Below are 20088 nucleotides of genomic sequence, written 5' to 3'. Positions count from 1 at the left end.
GAGGGCGTATAGCCAGAAGGAGTTTGGAACTGGAGGAGCCCCCAGCTTCCGTCTGCAGCCACTCTGGGCTTGTCCAGTCAAGCGTGCACATGCACAATGGGACACGTAGGTACACATGTGGCACTTCCATGCACAGGACTTGTTATAGACTGCTTGGTATCCCTGCCAGATTCATACACTGAAGCCCTACCCACCCCACATGTGATGGTTTTAGGAGGTGGCCCTTGGGGAGGTAATTAGGGTTAGATGAGGTCACGCGGGTGGGGCCCTTGTGATAAGGTTGGTGCCCTTATAAGAGGAGAAACCAGAAAGCTTATTTCATCTCTCCGTCTCCCACCATATGAGGATGCAGTGAAAAGACATCTGACTGGCACCTTGATCTTGGACTTCCCAGCCTCCAGAACCATGAGGAAGAAATTGTTGAAGCCATCCGGTCTGTGGCATGTTGTTACAGCGGCCCAAGCCGATTAACACAGGCTTGGTGTTTACCCATCTCTGCATACTTACACAGCACACACGTGTTCACTTCAGCCCAGCGTGCATGTACCCGTGTGCCCATTCCTGCATGTGCATGCACGTGCAGATGGACGGATGTCCCTGGTCACCTGTCCACATGGGGGCTTCCCCCGCCTTTCCCACTTGCATCCCTGAGCAGCGTGGCTAGAGTTCTTCACCACCGTTTATTGAAATCTCCCATTGGAGAAAGGAGTGGACTCCAGAAAGGGAAGTGGGTGGGAGCAATGGCAGGAGGAGCTGGACAGAAGAATGACAGGGCCTGGGCTGCGGGAAGGGCGGGGGCCAGGCAGAGTGTGTGAAGGCCTGTGGCCAAACCTTTGAATGGGCCAGTGCTGGGTGGGGGGGCTCCGGGGCTGATGGAGACGCCTCCATCAAGCTCTCAGAAGACCCTGTTCTATGGGACCATGGATGTGCCCGGGGCCTCCCCAGGGGGCCCACGGAGCCTCAAGACAGGCAAGGACCTGGCTGGGATTCGTCTCTGGAGGGCAGGGAGGGGAGGGCTGTTGGTCTCAGCTGGGGCCCGGGCCGGGTTCACAAGGCTGCAGAGGGATCCTCTGGGATGACTTTTCCGCTTCTGGCTCTGGCTTTGGTTCCTTTGCCCGCAGGGACCTGGGGGAAAGAGAGCTCAGGAAAAGCCCTGGGCCTCCCCACAGAGGAGGACGGGGTGGCGGGGTGGGGGGGGCAAAGGCAGGGGACTGACCAGGTTTCTATGTCTTCAATCGTTTCTGGCAAGGGCCGGTTGAGCGTTTCAGGCAGGAAGAGGGCTGCACTGCCTCCCAGGAGGGCGATGGTGCCAAAGATGATGTTGGGGATGAAGGGCTGCAACTCCCCCGTGATTTTCACCAGCGGGGCGGTCATGCTTCCCACGCGGGCCCACAGGTTACTTGCGCCCATCCCTGTTTGCCTGGGAGAGTTCAGAGCAGGGATTGACAGCCTGTGTGTGTGTGTGTGTGGGGGGTTCTCAAAGAACAGGGGACCCCTGGGCAGGGGTGCAAGGATGCCACCAGCCCACCTGCTGCTGTATCCTTTGGCTGGGCTGACCGCTGACCCAGCACCTACCGGATGACTGTGGGGTATAACTCGCTCGTGTAGAGGAAGAGGCAGCTGAAGGAGCCGGACAGACATCCCTTCCCGAACACAGCCAGGACTGTCCTCAGGGTCATTAAGTCTGCAGAGGAAAGAAAATGCAGTGGACCTTGGGGCCCAGGAGCACCTGCGGGTTCTCACGCTTCGGGGGACCTGGTCTCCTTTTTGGCTTTGGCTGCTGAACAGCTCAGATCCAAACTTAAAAGCCGAGTAAGAGCCCCTCCGCTGTTCCTAGTGCTTCGCAGGCTTGTGTCCTGCTGCATATGGGTTTTCTCCTGGCTCTGGTACCCTGTTCTCACATTTCGTTGCATCTGTTTTTGTCCTAAACTGTCTCAAGTTCTTTTGGAAGGATATGGGTTGTATGAACCCGCAAACATCTATATAAGGGGAAAGGGGCTTTTCCAAGGTCTTGGTGGAGTAGGTTGGGGGAGTGTTCCTTGAGCACCGAGGCTCTGATGTCTCCCCATCTGAGCTCCTTTTCTGCAGCAATGTCACCCAGGCAATGCCCACACCCTGAGAAATTCCTAGCCCCGTGCAGACACCACCTTGCTTTGCCCAGTCCGAGCCAGATCTGGAAACGATCTTTGAGATCATCCAACCCAACTGAGCTATTTTCTAGACAAGAAATCTGAGCTCCAGCGACCACAGTGACCTGCTCGAGGTTACACCATGACTTAGAGGCAGAGTCAGCACACCCAGAACCCCTGGAACCCCACTCCCCAGTTGGTGAGGCCCACAGACACACTGGCCCCATGAGTCAGCCTTTTTCAGTGGGTTCCGAGGTGGCCCCAGCTTCTCACCCAAGGGCACGAAGATAAGGGCCAAGATGCACCCTCCTGCCAGAAGTAGAACAATGCCCTCCGTGATGTGCCGGCCCAGATAGCTTATGGAGAGCATGGTGATGAACTTGGCTGGGACGTCCACCCCACCGAAGATGAGCTGGAGAACGTAGAGGTTGACTCCAAATTCCTCCACACCCATAGCCAAACTGTAGTAGGCAAAACCAGTGGCAAACCTGAGGGGCAGAGAGTGATTGATTAGGACCCACAGCCAGGCTGGGGCTTCTCCCCACACTGCTCACTGGGTCACCAGGATGATGAAGAATTTCATCCCTTGTCCCATCTGCAGCTGATTGGTTGGGGCTACTCGCGTGCCCTTTTGAAGTCTCTGTGATTGTGTCTGGGATCACGGAAAGAGTGCTGAGATTGATTGGTCATGTCTTACATGGTCACGGTCTAAGGCAGAGGGGCAACGATGCCATATAACTGACTCCAGAGAATATCGGGAGCAGAAGGACTCCTGGAGACCAAAGGAGGCAGTCGATGACATCTCTTGGTTGGGTAATGGTTTAGCATCCAGAGCAGGTGAGGTGAAAGTTGAGCTGGGCACATGGGTCTGATGCCTCCCCTCCCCCTCTCAGAATCATGGAATCCCTTTTGTAGAGTCTGGACAAAATGAATCCTTTTTACGTGGGGATGGCCAGGATGGAAAATGGCCTCAGAACCAGGTCGCATAAAGGGCTTTGAAGGAGCGGCGGATGTTAGACCGAAGAGAAGACGTGGGAGAAACATGATTTCTTTCCTTAAGTCATGGAGCCTCGAGGGCCAGCCTTGTTCTGTGGGGCCCCAGAGGACAGAGCTGGACCAGGAGGGAGCAGGAACTGAGAGGCACAGCCTGGGGAAACTGCCGTGGTAGAGGCGTGAGCTGGTGAAGGGGTTTGGGTGAGGTGCGTGTGACCCCAGAAGGAAGCAGGGTATGACCCTTTGTGTGGGGCAGGAATGCGGGAGATTCTGGAGATGGGGCTGGGGCAGCCCAGAGGAGGGGATCCCTCCCCTCTTCTTGCAGGTACTTAGGCTTTGTCCTCAGCTGAGGCTGCCAGAGGTCTTGTTCACCATCCCTGCCTTGGCAGGGGTGCTAGGGTACGGGCACGGAGGGTGGTGGGTTACCAGGCCAGGGAAAGACAGAGGGTCACACGGCGTAGGACAGGTGTCCGGAACAGGTCTGCTATGCCGTGCCTGGCCTTGGCCAAGGAGATCTCCTTCTGCAGGTTGAGTTTGAGCTCCTTGGGGCAGAAGAAGGGGAGAGGTGCCATTAGTGACCAGCTGGTGGGCAGGAGGAAGAAGAGAGGGAGGTGCCGGCCTGGTGCCTTTAGACAAGCTTGCTTGGGGCCTCAGATGGGAAGTAGGCTTGTGAGCAGGGGAACCAGAGGCCAGAGGAGGGGACAGCCCAAGAGTAGAGCCCAGCTTCTGGCCCCAGACTACAATCCCTCTTGGCCTCTACCTCCAGGCTGAGTTTTTCTCCTTCCTCCTTCTTGCCATTGAAGATAGCCACCTGCCGTAGGGTCTTCAGGGCCTTAGAGGACTTTCCAGACAGGACCATCCAGCGTATGGACTCAGGCAACCACCTGGGGGGCCAGAATCAAGTCACAGTGGGCTCCCCCGCCTCCCCGACCCCCCAGGGCCAGAAGCCCTTTTGAGAGGCTGGAAGAAGATCAAGAGCCAGGGGCAAGGGCTAAGAGGTCCAGAAACCTGAGCTGCCTTTCTGTAGATTTCATGGAATTTACACTTGGCCAAGTTTGGCACCTGGGCTGTCTGCAGCCAGAACAAATTCCAGCGTTGTTTGCCTCCCTTTCCAGAAGAGCCATTCCCCTGCCCCCAGCTTGGGCCGCTTGTTATCCTTGGGTGTTTCTTAGCTGGGAGCCTTGGGCCCTAGGCCAAGGCAGGTGGGAGAGGACAGCATGTCTCAGGCTGGACCACTGGGGTTGTGCACGTCCACGGCCTCAGCCTTCCTCAGGCTGCTTTCCAGGTCCTGGGTGAAGGGCGGCAGGGCTGTGGTCCCGGGAGGCAGCTTAGGAAGGGGGCTAAGTTTTGGGCTGTGGTCTAGGGAATGGGACTAAGGACCCTTTCACTGATTCTCTCTGCAAGAGGCCAACTCTGCTTGGGGTGGGGGTGTGTGAGCACAGTGGGGATCTTGGGGTTGGCAAATGGGTGGCCAACCTTGCTGCCTCCACCCTCCTGCTTCCCGAGCTGTACTTTTGGGGTTGGTTCACCCTGAGCAATCCCCGAGGGTCAGTAGGAGAACAGAAATGGAAGAGGCCTCGGTGTGGGGAGACAGGAGGGTGCTCGGAAGAGGGTGGGCCCAGGGTGGGTCTGCTCTGGCTGTGGTCGCCACAGGCACCCAGGCCCTGGCTCCAGCGAGGCCCTCAGGGGAATAGACCTTGGTCACCTGGCCTCAGACCATTGGTCCAGCTGGTAGTGGTGGCCTCCTGGGCCCATGGCTACCTGCCCTCCTGGCCTTGTGGTCTGGTTTCTGCCCTGATGGCCTTCTTGACTTGTTCCCACCAAGATGATCGGTGATTTCCTCTCCAACGCCATAGCCCTGGCCTGGATTCCATCCTGCTCTCCCCAAGAATGACCCCAAGGGCTTCCCGTTGGTGAACTTGCCCGTGGACCAGGCACATGGAACTCTGGGTGATAGGCATGAGTATCTCCATTTTGCCTAGAAGAATCCTGAGGCTCAGAGTGGGGGAGGCTTGTCCCAAGTCACACAATGAAGGGGGCTGCTGACCATCTGTGCTAATGTCGCCTCCTGACGCCGGGCTCCCCTCCTAGGCTGTAGGAGGTATGCCCAGCTCCACCCTGGACCCTCTGACCGTCTCTCTCACTGCAGGCTTGCCTGTCTCCTGGGGAGCTTAGGCTCCTTTTCTCTTCATTTCTTCTAAAAAAATTTTTACAGCTGCACACGCGGCATATGGAAGTTCCTGGGCTGGGGGCTGAATTGGAGCTGCAGTCGCTGGCCTGCGCCACAGCCACAGCAATGTGGGATCGAAGGTGCATCTGCAACATATACCGCAGCCTGTGGCAACGCCGATCCTTAACCCGCTGAGCGAAGCCAGGGATCAAATCCACATTTTCGCAGACATTTTGTTAAGTTCTTAACCGTCTGAGCCACAGCGGGAACTCCTTATTCTCATTTTCAAGCGGATGCCCCATTCCAGTTGTGCGTCTCCTTGTGTAACCTTGGGGGATTGTGTCACTTCTCTGAGCCTCAGTTTCCTCATCTGTACACTGGGAATACTAAAGGCCCCTCCACACAGAGGTGCAGTGGGCATTGAGGTGATGTAGGCTGATGCCTGAACAGGGCCTTGCCCGTAGTGAGTGTTCGATGCGGGGTCCCTCTAAGACTTGGTTTCTGCCCCGGGCTTATTCATCGTTTCTTGTTCTCTGGCTTCAGCTACTGTCTACCACCCAACAGCTTCACTTCCTGCCTTCACCATGTCCTTGCTCAGGGTCTCTGCCCCACACCCATCGATGCTTCCAGATTCTCAGGTCTGAGCTTTCCTTTGCTTTCTCTCTCAAAGCCAGGAGTCCCCAAGCTCTGAGCGCTTTTCCTTCCAAATGCCTTGTGTCCCCCCCCACACACACACACGCGCACCTCCCTCTGCCTCTTGTCCCCTCCCACTTGGGTCTGTCCTGTGAATTTTTGTCACAAACAGAAGTCTGGTCCAGTCTTTCAGCACCTGCGGCCTCCCTGGCTTTCTGTGCTGGCCACAGCCTGGCCCCATCGCGCCACCTCGACTTGGCGCATTTCCCACTGCCGGGGGCCCCCTGAGCGCTCCCTCCCGCTGTGTGCGGTTCCTCCACCCTGGAATGCCCTTCCTGACTCTGGAACAGGGTGTCTCGGGACAGGCAAAGTCAGCCAGCCTGGTCAGGCAGGGGTTCTCCTGTCTGGCCCCGGTGGGCCTGAGGAGGGGGGCTGAAGAAGAGGGGGCCACATACCAGGACAACAGGAAGAAGGTGAGGAAGGGAACGGACACGGTGAGCTGGAGCCAGCGCCACTGGGGGATGGCGTAGGCCAGGCCGGGCAGAATGAACTGGCCAAAGGTGTAGAAGAAACCAACTGCAATGGACTTGATGGCTCGAAACCGGGTGGACACCCACTCCACATCTGCAGGAGGAGCCCAAGAACAAGATTAAGATCCGACTGGGCCCCGGGCACCTCCTGAGAGGGTGCACCAGCTCCTGCCTCTACAACTGGCTCCTTTTTTTTTTTTTGTCTTTTTAGGGCTGCACCCATAGCATGTGGAGGTTCCCAGGCCACAGGCTGAATCAGAGCTATAGCTGCCAGCCTACACCACAGCCACAGCAACACCAGATCCGAGCCGCGTCTGCGACCTACACCACAGCTCACAGCAACGCCCGGATCCTTAACCCACGGAGCAAGGCCAGGGATCAAACCTGCAACCTCATGAATACGAGTTGGGTTCATTAACCACTGAGCCATGATGGGAACTCCCCGCCACTGGCCTTGATCTGACCCTGATCCTTAGATTTCTTCGTGTCCATTTTAGAAATGCTGTGAGTGAGGCTGATTCCCAAGCCCACACTCCAGTGGCAGGTGGCTTCCTATGTTGTGCCTCAGTTTCCTCACCTGAAAAATCGGGATGATAGGATTACCTATTGAGCTTGTGTACCCAGCTGGTGCAGGGGCCAGGGTCAGTCCTCAGTATTGAAGCTGCTGCCCTTATGCTGGTTGTTAACGTTCGGGGGCGGGGAGGGGGGTGCCCTCTGAGGTCCTTCGAGGGGCAGTGCCTTGCCTGACCGAGGTCACCCGCTCCCCTTGGCTGGGCCAGGCCCAGACCCCACTCTTGGCTTCAGGCTGGTGCTCCCCAAACTCCCGTTCCCTGCCCGCACCCCTGGGGCTCACTCAAGATTGCTGTGCTCAGGGAGATGCCTGAGATGCTGAAGCCGCACAGGAAGCGGAAGACTGCGTAGATGGAGAAGGTGGGGCTGAAAGCTGCGCCCGAGCCGCTGGCGCCCAGCAGCAGGTAGCTGAAGATCAGGATGGGCTTGCGGCCAAACCTGCAGCTCAGAGAAGAAGAAGAGGGTGATTTAGCCACTGTGAGCCAGCCAAGGAGAGTGACTCTGCAGGCTTTGGGGCAAAGGGCTGGACCCCCCACCTCCCGGAGGGCCGGGCAGGGCATGTAACTCCCTCCCCAGAGAGAACCTTGCTTGTAATTGCTATTTTTTTCGTGTTTTTGACAAGTTTGCAGTTATAAGTTTGAGTTAATGAATGATCACCTTGACCCCCAGCTCAGCTGCCTGAGCAGGGGTCAAAGGACCCCTCATCTCCCAGCCACGTCCACGGCCACGGCCACACAGCCACTCTTGTGTCTGAAAAGCTTGAGGCTTTCCCCCCAGGTCTGGGGAGGCTGGACCCAGCTTGCAAGGGTTTGGGGGTAGAAAGGGGCTGGCCACACAGCAGGGACCATCTCTCCCACCTCCCCCAGCTCTTTGCATCTTTGGGGTGCAGGGGCGGAACAGAGAGGGGTGGGGATGGGGGTCTCCATGGGTTGTGCCTCCCGTGGTGAGGCCCCAGCCCCTCACCTGTCAGACAGGGCTCCCAGCACGAGCCCCCCAACCAGTATGCCCGCCATGAAGACTGACTGGGCCATCTCCTTCAGTTTGCTGGAGCTGCACACCAAGTCCCACTGCACAGGAGAAAAGGGGCGCCAGCTGGGCTCAGTCCAGATCAGCCCTCTCAGCTGCTCCCACTGTGCCCCCCCAGTGTGTGCCCACTCTCCCAGCATCCTCGCTTTTGTTTTCTGTCTTTCTAGTGCCGCACCCGCGGCATATGGAGGTTCCCAGGCTAGGGGTCAAACTGGAGCTGTAGCCACTGGCCTATACCAGAGCCACAGCAACGCAGGATCCGAGCCGCATCTGCAACCTGCACAACAGATCATGGCAAGGCTGATCCTTAACCCAATGAGCGAGGCCAGGGATCGAACCCGTGTCCTCATGGATGCTATTCGGGTTCATTAACTGCCAAGCCACGACGGGAACTCCTCCCAGCATCCTCTCTTGACTGGTCCCTACTCCCAAGTGCCGTTTCCCCTCTTCAGCCTGGCCTGGGGCTCCTGGGGTCCCTGACCTGTGGTTGTGTATTGATGACATCTCTTAAGCATGTGTGGCCTGCCATATGGCTTCCGAAGTAGGCTCAGCTGTCCCCCTGAGGTCTGGCCTCAAGCTCACCTGCATCCTGGGGGCCCCTGCTCACACGTCCAAGGTCAGTCCCTCTGCTGCATCCTCTCTCCTCCAGGGGACGTCACTCTACTGCGGCCACCTCCCTCCATCCCCCACCTTCAGTCTCTCTCTCTCTCTCTGCTGACTCATCCCCACTGCATCTGCCTGGGCTCCAGTCCCTGTCTTAGAGCCTCTTTCCTTTCCACATTCACTCCATTTCTGCCTTTCCTTCAAAGCCCAGTCTCTTGAACCAGGAGCCACCTTTGCTGTCACCCCATCTTCATGTCCCACTCATTTCTCAATTCTGCCCCCCGCCACTCCACTGAAACTCTGCTCCCCAAATCCAATGGAACCTTCTGTTTCCTGACCTGACTTCCCTCCTGTGGCCTTTGACCCCGCTGACCTCCACCCCAATCCCCCGACTTCCACCTTTTCCTCTGTGGGCTCCTTTCTCTCTATCCCTTAAAGGTTCCCCAGGCTCTTCCTGGATTTTCCTCTTTTTATTCCCTAGAAAATGCCATCTATTCCTATGGCTTCAATTATTATTTTATGGTGAAGACCCCAATCCCTATCTTTAGCCTAACTTTCTTCTGGCCTTGAGACCAGTGGATGCAGCTGCCTCCTTGAAATCTCCTCCTGGGGGATGTCTTGCGGGCATCTCGGAGTCAATGACACCTGTCACCCCCTCCCTGTAAGGTCTCAATGGCAGTCCCTGGCAGTCCCTTTTGGACTCCTTCCTATCCCACGTTACAATTGCTTGATCCTCCAGTTTCTAATCCTCCCCCCCCAACTTGTGGCATGTGGAACTTCCCAGGCCAGGGATCGAACCCGAGCCATCACATTGACAACCCTGAATCCCTAACCCCTAGGCCACCAGGAAGCTCCATCTACCTTTGTCACAGTTCTCGAATCTGGATCCTTGTATTTCTGCTACTGCTGTCTTAGTGCAGAACGCACCGTCTTATGCTTGGAGGAAGGATATCAGCCAACATTTATCAAGGGCTTACTCTGCACCAGCCACTGTTCTAAATAAGCAATAATCCTGTGCGTTAACTTTTTCAATGGTCACGACCACCTTGCGATGTGGAGCTACCACCATCCTCATTTTACAGATGAGGAAACTGAGCCCAGGGAGGATTCTTACAACCATCTTCGGAAAGGTCTCTCAGCCTGGACCTCTGTCCTGCTACCCATTCTTTCTCCGATAACCTGAATGGCTTTCTAAAACCACGTGCCTAAAGCACTCCCTGGCTTCCTCTTGTCCTCTGGGTGAAGAGAAAGCTCTGTTATCACAGATTTACACAGCCCCCATGCACTGGCTCCTGCCCACCTGTCTGGCCTAATCTCCCGCTAATCCCTGACATGCACCCTTTGTCTAGTTACGCCAAATTACTCATGTAATGAAGTGAAGAATCTTATTTATGGGAAATGTCTCATGAGAAGGTTTTGGAAGTAAAACAGGGTGGGGGAAAAAACCACACATCCCAGGGGGATCTTTCTGCTTTCCTTGCGGGAAGTGAGGTGGGTAGGGGGAAGGCAAAGACTCTGGGTCCTCCAGCAGGTGCAGAGGGGCCCCGTGTGGCCAGCAGGACAGTGGGCTCTTCTGGCTGCCTGGTATGTGTGTGGGGTGGGGGAGGGGAAAGAGTAAAGGAGGAAAAGATGGGTCGTGAAAGAAATACCCCAGTGGGGGTCTAGAGAGACTTCTAGTCCTATGTGGCATCCTGTGTAAAGTGACAGGCCATTCTGGAGCTGGGTGGGGCCGGGAAGTTCTTGACAGTGACATGTGTGCGGAAGAAATGGATGCTGCTTCCATTTCATTTAATTAAGGGGGGATCCCTGGCCTGGACTTGCATGCTTTCTCCCTTCCTGTTGGTGAGAAGGGTGATAACTAGAGTGACACTGGAAGACACATGTTGAAGAGGGCAGAGTTGTCTGGGTCCCTGAAGGACCTAGGAACGAGGTTGGGAACCTAAGAGCATGGCAAAGAGAGGACCATGGATGGAGAGAATTGGGGAGACTTGTACAGGCATCCTGCATTTTGGGGGGAGGGAAAGATATTTTGAGAGGCTTTGGGCATGCTTTCTGTGCAATTGGCTATAAAGAAAACCTTTGGCTGCAGCCTCTATTCTTCAAGGTGTTGTGAGTGTGATTTGTGCTTCCTTTGACTTTGACTCTATGCACAGGCTGGGCCACGTGGGGTCCGTGGTCTTAAACGGGTTACACTAGTGACTCTATGAAAGCTTCAGGCTATTGTGCTTCTTTTTGCTCGTGTACTTGATGTGTTCCCCTTATTCTAGCAAAGTTGGCAGTCCTTTGAAACACATGTCAAGATCATCTCTTCTGAGTGTCAGGAACATCTTTTCTGAGTGCCTGGCACAAGCGGGTAATCGGTAAATATTTGTGAAATGGATAAATGGCTGAGAAGCCCATCCAGACTCCCAGTGTAATTTCTCCTTCCTCGCTCAGCATCCTGTCCTTATCTCCAAGAGGACACAGATGACAGAGCATTCTGCCTACTTACTTGTCTGTCTCTCCTGTAATCCATGACCTCACCGAAGGCAGAGGCAGCTCATTTGACTCTTTATCTCTAGCAGCTAGCAGAGTAGTTGGGGCACAGTAAATGTTCGTGTTTGTCCAATGAATCAATATTCACATTTTATAGATGAGGGCCAGAGAGGTAACCTGCTGATTGGAGGGAGCTGGTCACTCAGCTTCTATCTGGCCCTCGGCGTGTGGGCTGACCTCTTCTTGTTTATCAGCTTTTGGCAACTCCACATGGAGTTCTTGCTCCCAATATCCTATCCAACGTTCCTGGCCTTCTTTCCCCTTTCTTGGAATGGTTAGTCCTTAGGGAGCTGGGTTTAGGAAAGGAAGGACAGGAAACCATGTCTTCCTGAGTGGTGATGTATCGGGAAGGTGGTGGAGGAGAAACAGAAGGCTTACTATGCTCAGGAGCAAACTTTGCAAATGATGCCATAACAATCCTATGAAGTGGGCACTGTTTTTAGCTCCATCTTACAAAGAACCTAAGGCTCAGAGAAATAACCTGCCCAAGCACAGTCTGGTTCAATTCAAGGCAGAAACTCAATCCCGGGTCTGCTGGATTCCCAGCAGTGCTCTTGACAAAGGGTCCCTGACCTGTGCTCTGCTCTGAGCCCTGAGTTGCCAGAGAGAAGGCTCAGTGAGACATTAGCACAGATGAGTTGGAGGCAGGATTGGGGAGGCAGTCAAGGCCAGAACCAGGCCCAAAGAGGGAGGGACGGGCGTGGGAGTGGGAGCAGCAGCAAAATCACTGGCCAGGGGGCCCCTCTGAGGGCAAAGCAGAAGGTGTGTTGTGCAGGGTCAGGGCAAGCCACGCGGGATCAAGGATGGGGACCCTGCTGTGTGTGTACGTGTGGACTGACCCTGCCAGGGGACCCCACACTTGGTCTGCACTCCCCCCAGAGCAAGGACCAGGGACACAACCTCCCCTAGATCCCATTCTGACCTTGGGGAGAATTGCTATGGCCCCTGTCTATGCTTGGACCCCTGATGGCACCAGGGCTGGGGCACATGGGCCAGAGAGCCAGGTACCTGCGCACACTCAAAAGGGCATGAGTCTCCAGTTCTGCCACCTAGTAGCTGTGTGTCCTGAGCCATTTACTTAACCTCTCTTTGGCTCAGTCGCCTTATCTATAGAATGGCGGTAATATTAATTCCCGCTACTCAGGTTTGTCAATAAAATAAGGAATGAAGAGCCCCCGGCACTCTACCCGGCACACAGTCCGTACTCTGTGTGATGGCTGTTTTATTACTATTGTCACATGTCATTGTAAGGCCTGTGCTCATGGGGACACGTGACGCAGTAGAAAGGATATGGACTCTGGAGTGAGGACTCCCGTCCTTCTTCCTATAAAAGCTTGACTTCACTGTCCTGGTGTCAGAGAGCCAACTTTTGTCTTTTTTTTTTTTTTGCCTTTTCTAGGGCTGCTTCCACGGCATATGGAGGGTCCCAGGCTAGGGGTCCAATCGGAGCTGTAGCCACCAGCCTACACCACAGCCACAGCAACAGGGGATCCGAGCTGAGTCTGCAACCTACACCACAACTCATAGCAATGCCGGATCCTTAACCCACTGAGCAAGGGCAGGGATCGAACCTGCAACCTCATGGTTCCTAGTCAGATTCGTTAACCACTGTGCCACGACGGGAACTCCAGAGAGCCAACTTTTGGATCGAAGTCCAGTGTATCCCTCTGTAAAAAGGGGTGACCTTCACAATGGCCATAAAAGAAGATTCTCAGGGTGATGAGAGCAGGAATGCAAAGCACCAGCCTGGGGCCCTGCACACAGTAGGTGCTCACGGAGACAGTCCCTGACCCTGGAGAGCCCCTGGGACAGCCCCAGGCTCCTCCTGCACTGGATCCTGGCTTCCTTGGCAAGGGTCGGCCGAGGGGTTAGATTGGAGGCTAGGAAAGGGGAGGTGATGGGAGGGGGGCAGGGCAGGGTTGAGGGTGAGCAAGCAGGGGTGAGGCGGGAGCGCAGCTGGAGACAAGAGATGGACAGGTGGTCTGGGAGGTGGGCAGCCTGGGGCCTGGGGGTGGGGAGGGAGGAAGACCAGAGACTCGGCAGAAAACCTCCCAGGGGGCGGAGATCCACTCCCAGGAGGACCAGTAGCCAGGCTCGCTGCTTCTCCGGCAGCTGACCCGGGGCCTCCAGGAACCTGTGTGTGTGTATTGGGGTTGGGAGGGGGCCGGATTTCTGTGGCCCTGGAGACAGGACAAGAAGGCTCAGGGCCAGAGAGGAATCATTGAGGCCTTAGAGGGAAGGGCCTGCTCACCGGAGGGCTGCAGGGGTGGGTTTCAGCTGCCCCCCAGACCAAGCTGGGCACCCCTGGCTGTGGGCTCTGGCTCCTCCCCAGGGAACCCAGAGCCCACACTCCACACTCCCTACCCTTCCCAGACTTCAAAGAAAGGCCTTTGTTTCCTCTGAATGTCCTAGTAAAGCTCCTTCTGAAAAATTCCACCCTTGTCTCTGCTGAGCCCAGAGAAAGGAATGTGTCCCCCCTCGGCCAGGGGAGCTTATGGGATCAGAGGGAAGGGAAACTCCTCGCGCTCCTGGCTGGAGCCGGTGCAGCCCTCCCACTCCGGCCTCCTCTGTGGGGAAGGTCCTTATTATCCCATTCTACAGCCGAGGGGACTGAGCAGGGAGGGAGACAGCTCACCAGAACCCGGGCTGTGGGGGTGGAGCTGCCCCCCCCCCCCCGACCCCTTCAGGCCTCGCGCTGTTCCCAGGAGAAGAGAATTGGAGAGAGGCAAAGCCATGTGGCCTGGGTGAGCCAGGAAGAGCTGTGACCGCTGAGTCCCCTGTTACTGGGGGTCCCCCTACTCTTCTGTGGGGGGTTAACCCCCTAGTTCTCAGAACACCTCTTTTTTTTTTTTTGTCTTTTTGCCTTTTCTAGAGCCGCTCCCATGGCATATGGATATTCCCAGGCTAGGAGTCGAACTCGGAGCTGTAGCCACCGGCCTATACCACAGCCACAGCAACTCGGGATCCGAGCCGCATCTGCGACCTACACCCCAGCTCACGGCAACGCCGGATCCTTAACCCACTGAGCGAGGCCAGGGATTGAACCCGCAACCTCATGGTTCCTAGTCGGATTTGTTAACCACTGCGCCACGACGGGAACGCCAGAACATCTCTATTAACAACGACAGTCACGGCAATGACCGCAGTGGTGACTGGTCATGGAACGCCTTGCAGGCGCCGGGCGCTGTGCAAAGGCTGTCCTTGCACGATCTCTTTTCATGTTCACACTCGCTTTCTTCTTCCATTTTATGGATGGTAACGTCCCCATTAAACGGCAGGGTCAGGATGTGAACTCTGCCGCTTGGGTCCGGCTCCTGATTCCGAGCCGTCTTCCTGGAAGACGGCCTTTGCTTACTAGCCAGAGTCACCTGGGTGGAACTGGCTGCCAGATGCTGCCTTCCTCATGACCACCCCGCACCCCTCCCCTGGACTCTCCCCCTCCCTGCCCGGGGCCGGTCCAGCCAGTGCCCTGCCTCCACCCCAGAGACCCAGCCCTAGGAGAGGCCCAGCCCCCCCACCAGGTGGGTGCCAGATCGCCACCCCCTCCCCAAGCAGATGGAGCATGGATTTGCCATGACTTCTATCACAAGCACACAAGGGGGTTTGACCTTGCTGGCCTGCTACCAGCCCCTGGCTAGGGCTGTCCACTGACCCTGGGCGGGGACCCCGATAAGGGGCTCTCATGGCTGGGAGTCCCCAGGGAGCCAGGGCCTGATCCAGACCTGACCTAGAGGAGGGTACAGACCCTGAGGCCTGATGAGAGAAGCTGCGTTTCGTTGGGGATGCAGATGGACCCAACTGCTCTTAGGGTGACTGAGAACTCAACTGGCACAGATGGGAACTGATGCTTGACGGGGTCCAAGACCTGCATGCTCTGCTCTTGGCCAGGCTCCCTGGAGCCTATGGTGCACCCTGGAGGGAAGCCGCTTCCCGGCAGTCAGCAGAGTCTGAGTCCCTCCTGCCGGCTCTGAGGGGCATGGCCTTCATTCAGCATTAACTAAGTGCTTCCTAGCACCGAGCCTGGCTGCAGTGGAAGCAGGGGGTGAGGGAGGAGGGGGAGGGGGAGAGGTGGCTCTGGAGCCCTGCTGCCTGACCTTGACTCCCAGCTCTGCTACTGCTGAACTGGGGGTGCCTCGGGCCCGTGACCGATACCTTGGTTTCCTCATCTGCAAAAATGACAAAATATGGGTACCAACCTCTGAGAGGTGTTGTGAAGATTAAACGAGTTCATGTGAGCATCTGGCGTGGGGTAAGCACACAGTAAGTGGTAGTGATGGCTATTACTTAATTGCTCCTTATAGGATTTTGGTTTTCTTGGGTAGGTTCTGTGTTTTGGAAGACGTAGAGGGTGGCTCTACCCCTCCTTTCTGTCTGTCTTCCCAGGGACCAGATACAGCGAGTCACCCATACACCTGGAAACTTATTTACAGGTATCAGGGCATCTTTGACTCCCCCATCCTTTACTCTCACGTCCCTTTGGTTCCCAAGTCCCAGAGATTCTGACTTCCTAACCTCTCTGGAATCTATTCCGAGTGCCCCTGCTATCTGCCGTCTTTGTCCTGGGTCCCTGTGGCAACCCGCTAACTGATCTCCCTGCAGCTGGACTGAAACACCTCACAAGCTACTCTCCGCTCCGTAGCCAGAGTGACTGCCCTCAGAAGGTCATCTGAGCGTGCCACGTTCCTGTTAATATCACTCAATGGCTTCCTGTCACCTTCAGGACAGAGGCCACACCTTCGCCTCAGCATCCAAGCCAGACCCTCCTACTGTCCCCTCCTGCCCTGTCTGGTGGCCTGTGCACCCCATGCCCGCCTCTCCAGCCTTCCTCAGTCTCTGGGGGCCCTGGTTCATTTGCGCTCTTCCTGCTTCTCGGACTGGACATCGGATGCCACCCACACTGATCCTTTTGCCTGGGGTGCACTTGTCCATTTCAGCCTTCTCCCTAACCCTCACCCCCCCTTCACACCCAGTGTTGGTGTTGCGGACTCCAGCCAGCTCTCCTGGGTTCCCCCTCCAGGCTGGTTGAGATGGCCCTCCTCTGAACTCCCCGAGCCCCCTGAGTTTATAAAGCTCATATCCATCCATTCCACAAATATTTATTTCACTCTTCGGTGCCAGGCACTGTTCCAGCTGCTGGGGATACAGCAGAGCAGCTGAACACCCCTGCCTGGGGGAGCATGCAACCCCACCCACCCACCCACCCACGATGCTGGTGATTCTTGAGGGTGGGGCTGCCTCCTTCCAATATGTGAGCTCTGGGAGGGCAGGCAGGGCTCACGGATTCAATGCTCAATATCATGGGCATGGCTCTCAGTAAATGTTTGTTGGGTGCTGGATGCATTTCAGGCACCGTGCTTGGTGCTGGGGAGAGAAAGTGCATAGGACAGGGAGGAAATATCTAGGGCTATGAGAGTTAGCAGCTGTAAGGGTTAGGACCCTGGCTCTGGGGCCAGATGCCCTTTATTCAGATCTCGAATCTGCCTCTTTTTTTTTTTTTTTTTTTTTTTTGCTTTTTAAGCCCGCACCCTTGGCACATGGAAGTTCCCGTTAGGGGTCGAATTAGAGCTACAGCTGCCGGCCAACATCACAGCCACAGCAATGTGGAATCTTAGCCGCATCTGCAGCCTACGCCACAGCTCATGGATCCCCAACCCATTGGGTGAGGCCAGGGATTGAACCGGCATCCTCATGAATACTAGTCAGGTTTGTTTCCGCTGCGCCACAACAGGGACTCCCCTGAATCTGCCTCTTACTAGTGGTATGACCTTGAACTAGCTCCTTAACCTCTCTGTGCTTCAGTTTCCCCATTGCAATAAGGGGCTTATCATACCAACTGCCTTATAATGTTGTCAGGAAGGTTAAAAGGGTTCCTATTTATAAAGAACTTAGTGCCTGCATGTACTAAATGCTTTATATGCAAATAAATACTCATTAAACAAAGGAATGACAATCATAAACATACAAAATCCTGGATTCAAATCTTTCCGCTGCCAGGTCCTCAGCGTGTGTAATCCTGGGAAAGTTGTGGAACTAGGCTGAGCCTCAGTTTCCTTGTCTGTGAATTGAAGGTACTGACAATACTTTCCTCACTGAGATGCCACTTGCCAGGGTTCCAAGAGCCCATGCTCATCATGTGCCCAGAGAGGACTGGCCCTGGGTAAAGACTCTGAAATGCATCTTTTCTAAAGAGGCAAAAGCAACATCCTGCCTTTGAGGGGCTCATGGTCCCCCATGTAAAGCATGAAAACAAACCCTGGCTTCCGCTCACCACTCAGACGCCACCTCCTCCAGGAAGCCTCCCTGGAATCCCATGGCTCCTCCCTCTTTTGTCCTACCATAAATGCTTGACCCCGGTGCCCCACATGGGCTTTCGCTTTAAATTCCAGCCTCCAAACTGACAGCTGGGTGGTACTGGACCATCCCTTCCCTTCTCTGAGTCTTAGTTTTTTTTTTTTTTTTTGGTGATCTGTAAAAGGAGATCAAATCACCTTCAACAGGATATCATTGTGGGGATCAAACTGCGGGAGACAAGGTCGGCCAAACTCCAAGGTGTGCCTGGCCATTTGTGGGTCCTCAATAAATGTCAGTTCCCGTTTTCCTCTTTTCATCTGACCCCAGCGAGGTCTCCAGATCATTCAGGAACCTGCTTTAACTCTGTAACTCCTGGCAGGTCAAAGGATTAGCAAACAAAGGAGCCCGGGAATGAGGGGGCGGTGAACACAGGAGTGGCTCGGGAAGAGATGTTTCTGGATCTGCTTCGGCATGTCCCAACACTCCCCTCTGTCTGTGCACCCTCCCACCTTGAGGCCTTTGCGCAAGATGGAATTTCCCTCCTCTCCTCCGCTGCCTGGACAACACTTACTGGACCTTCCTATCTCAGCCCAGGGTCACTTCTTTAAGGAGGCTTCCCACCCCGCCCCTGCCCACAGCTCAGGGGTGACCTGTGAGTCCAAGGCCCCAGCCCTCAGTACTTGGAAGTTGTAATTTGACACGTCTTAGTGTGGTACTCTCACTAATTGATGTGACCCCCGCTGGGCTGTGGACCCCATGGGGACAGGAGTGGAACATTTTTGTAACCCCGGAGCTTGGCACTGCACCTGCCATAGAATGGGCTGTTTGTGGGGAAAAGGTTGTACCCTGAACGTGAAGGAAGGAAACCTTTTGGGTGGAAGCCCCTCGTCCTTCCTCTTTGCCTGCCCCGCGCCCTGTCCCCGGTCCTAGGGATACCAGCCCCCCAGCCTGGTCGCCTGTCCACGCGTGGGGGAGCTCGCGGGAAGCGCAGGGAGGGGTGGCCTCCGGGCGTACCTCAGTCACAATGGAATCCCTGTCGACGATGTTGTAGATCCAGCCATCGAGGCAGGGCTCGGTGGCCCCCCGGGTGTCATTGGGCAGGCTGGCGTTGGGCGGATATACGAAACGGAGGCACGTCTCGGGCTTCCCGTTCAGACCCGTGGGGAGCACCCAGGGCCCTGCGGAGGCGTTGGGTGGCGGGCGACAGTGGTGGGCGGGGGTGGGCGCTGTGAAGATCTGTAGCAGGTTGTGGTTGGCCATGCCGAGGATCGGGAGGCCTAGCAGGACCGTGTGTAGGAGCTGGAAGGGCCCCTTGCTGCCCACGCGGTCCACGAGCTCGGCGAAGGTCATGGTGCCGGGCAAGATGAGCCAGAGCTGCGGGCGGGGCACCAGGCCGGGGAGACGGGGGGCAGGTGGATGGGGGTGGAGGCACAAGGGGGAGGGTGTGCCCAGGTGTGTGTGTGAGCTCGAGGGTCTGTATGAAGGTGTGAGGATGGGGGCTTCAGCTGTGCGTACCTGCAGATTTATGGCAGGAGGATGCACCCGACGGCCTGTACAGAAGTGGGGTCATAGGTGTGGTGTGTGGCCAGGTGTGTGTCCAGAGGGGTGTCTGGGGGGATGTGCGCTTTTAGCCTGGAGTGTAGGGGCCCGGCTGCGTGAGCTCGGGCGTGTGGCTGTATGTGTGCGAGCGGGGACTTGTGGGTGCGCAGATATATGTGTTCAGCCAGGCTGATCACACACAGGCTGCAGGCATGGGGTCGTGCAGACCACACAGCTGGGACCAAGGGACCCTATCTTGGAAGTCTCCCCAAGCCTGTGCTGGCTTTTGGCTGTCCCCTGGGGCAGCAGAAATGCCCCAAGTAGGTTCCGGAGGGCATAAGAGACTTGGCCAGCTGCGCTGTGGAAGCAGGGTCTGGCCTTGGGGTCTTCCCAGGGGTCCCTGGGGACTGGGGCTGGGGGGGCTGTGTCCTTTCTCACCTGGTGGCTGGGCCTGGCTGCCTCCGGTGGGGCTGGTGGTCGATGTGGCTGGAACCCTTGCTCAAGTCCCAGGGTCCGGCAGCTGCTCTAGTTTGGCAGCTCAGCTCCAACAAGCTGTGTTTGTGCCTTCCCCAGGAGGGCTTATATAAGGAATAAGCTGTTTCCCGGGCTAATGTTTGACTTTCTTTGGGGATTAATGACACCGGCAGGGAAATTGCTGTGGACCCACTAAGCCCAGCTTTCCTCAAAGGGCTGCCTCAGCAAAGGCTGGGGTGGGGGGACAGAGGGCTAGGGGCTCTGGGCAGGCGTCTGGGGCGGGGGCAGGGGGGCTGGTTTGAGTCCTGAGGGCCCAGGATCCTCTCTGAGCTGCAAATAGCTGGTGACTGCTGCCCATGAGCGGGCAAGACCCACCCCAGGGCACCAACTCCCCTGCCTGGTGCCTCTTGTCTCCTGGGAAATGTCACCTGCAACTGTTCCTGAGGGCTCGGGGCTGTCCCCTGCTGGTCCCTGGGGCAGCCAGGGCTCCCTTATCTGAGTCTCGGACCCAAGGGAATACCTCCTTCCATCTCCACACTCAATGGACCATTTTTTTGTCTCATCAGCTGCTTCCCTTTAAAGACAAATCGCCATA

At 56.2% G+C, this 20088-nt stretch overlaps 1 protein-coding gene across 11 annotated transcripts; it reads right to left on the bottom strand.

Annotated features, from left to right (window-relative positions):
- Positions 1-661: 661 nt before the first annotated feature.
- On the bottom strand, positions 662-19577 carry SLC22A8 (solute carrier family 22 member 8). 11 transcript variants are annotated; one of them, XM_085009727.1, is made up of 12 exons: positions 19458-19577; positions 18996-19089; positions 18495-18854; positions 7989-8092; positions 7309-7463; positions 6381-6549; positions 3883-4006; positions 3549-3664; positions 2403-2617; positions 1576-1684; positions 1217-1420; positions 662-1125 (listed from the first exon to the last, which is right to left on the bottom strand). In XM_085009727.1, exons 3-12 carry the CDS (start codon positions 18828-18830, stop codon positions 1026-1028), a joined length of 1632 nt encoding a protein of 543 aa, XP_084865853.1. In that variant the 5' UTR covers positions 18831-18854; positions 18996-19089; positions 19458-19577; the 3' UTR covers positions 662-1025.
- Between the last annotated feature and the right edge of the window lie 511 nt (positions 19578-20088).

The sequence above is a fragment of the Sus scrofa genome, chromosome 2 (genome assembly GCF_054392235.1).
Source record: "Sus scrofa isolate SSC_HxYL_T2T_F1_AM1 chromosome 2, Sscrofa_HxYL_maternal_Yorkshire_Landrace_v2.0, whole genome shotgun sequence".
In the NCBI taxonomy this organism is placed as follows: Eukaryota; Metazoa; Chordata; class Mammalia; order Artiodactyla; family Suidae; genus Sus; species Sus scrofa.
The sequence above is the reverse complement of the archived record's forward strand: the minus strand, read 5'-3'. Positions and strand labels throughout refer to the sequence as shown.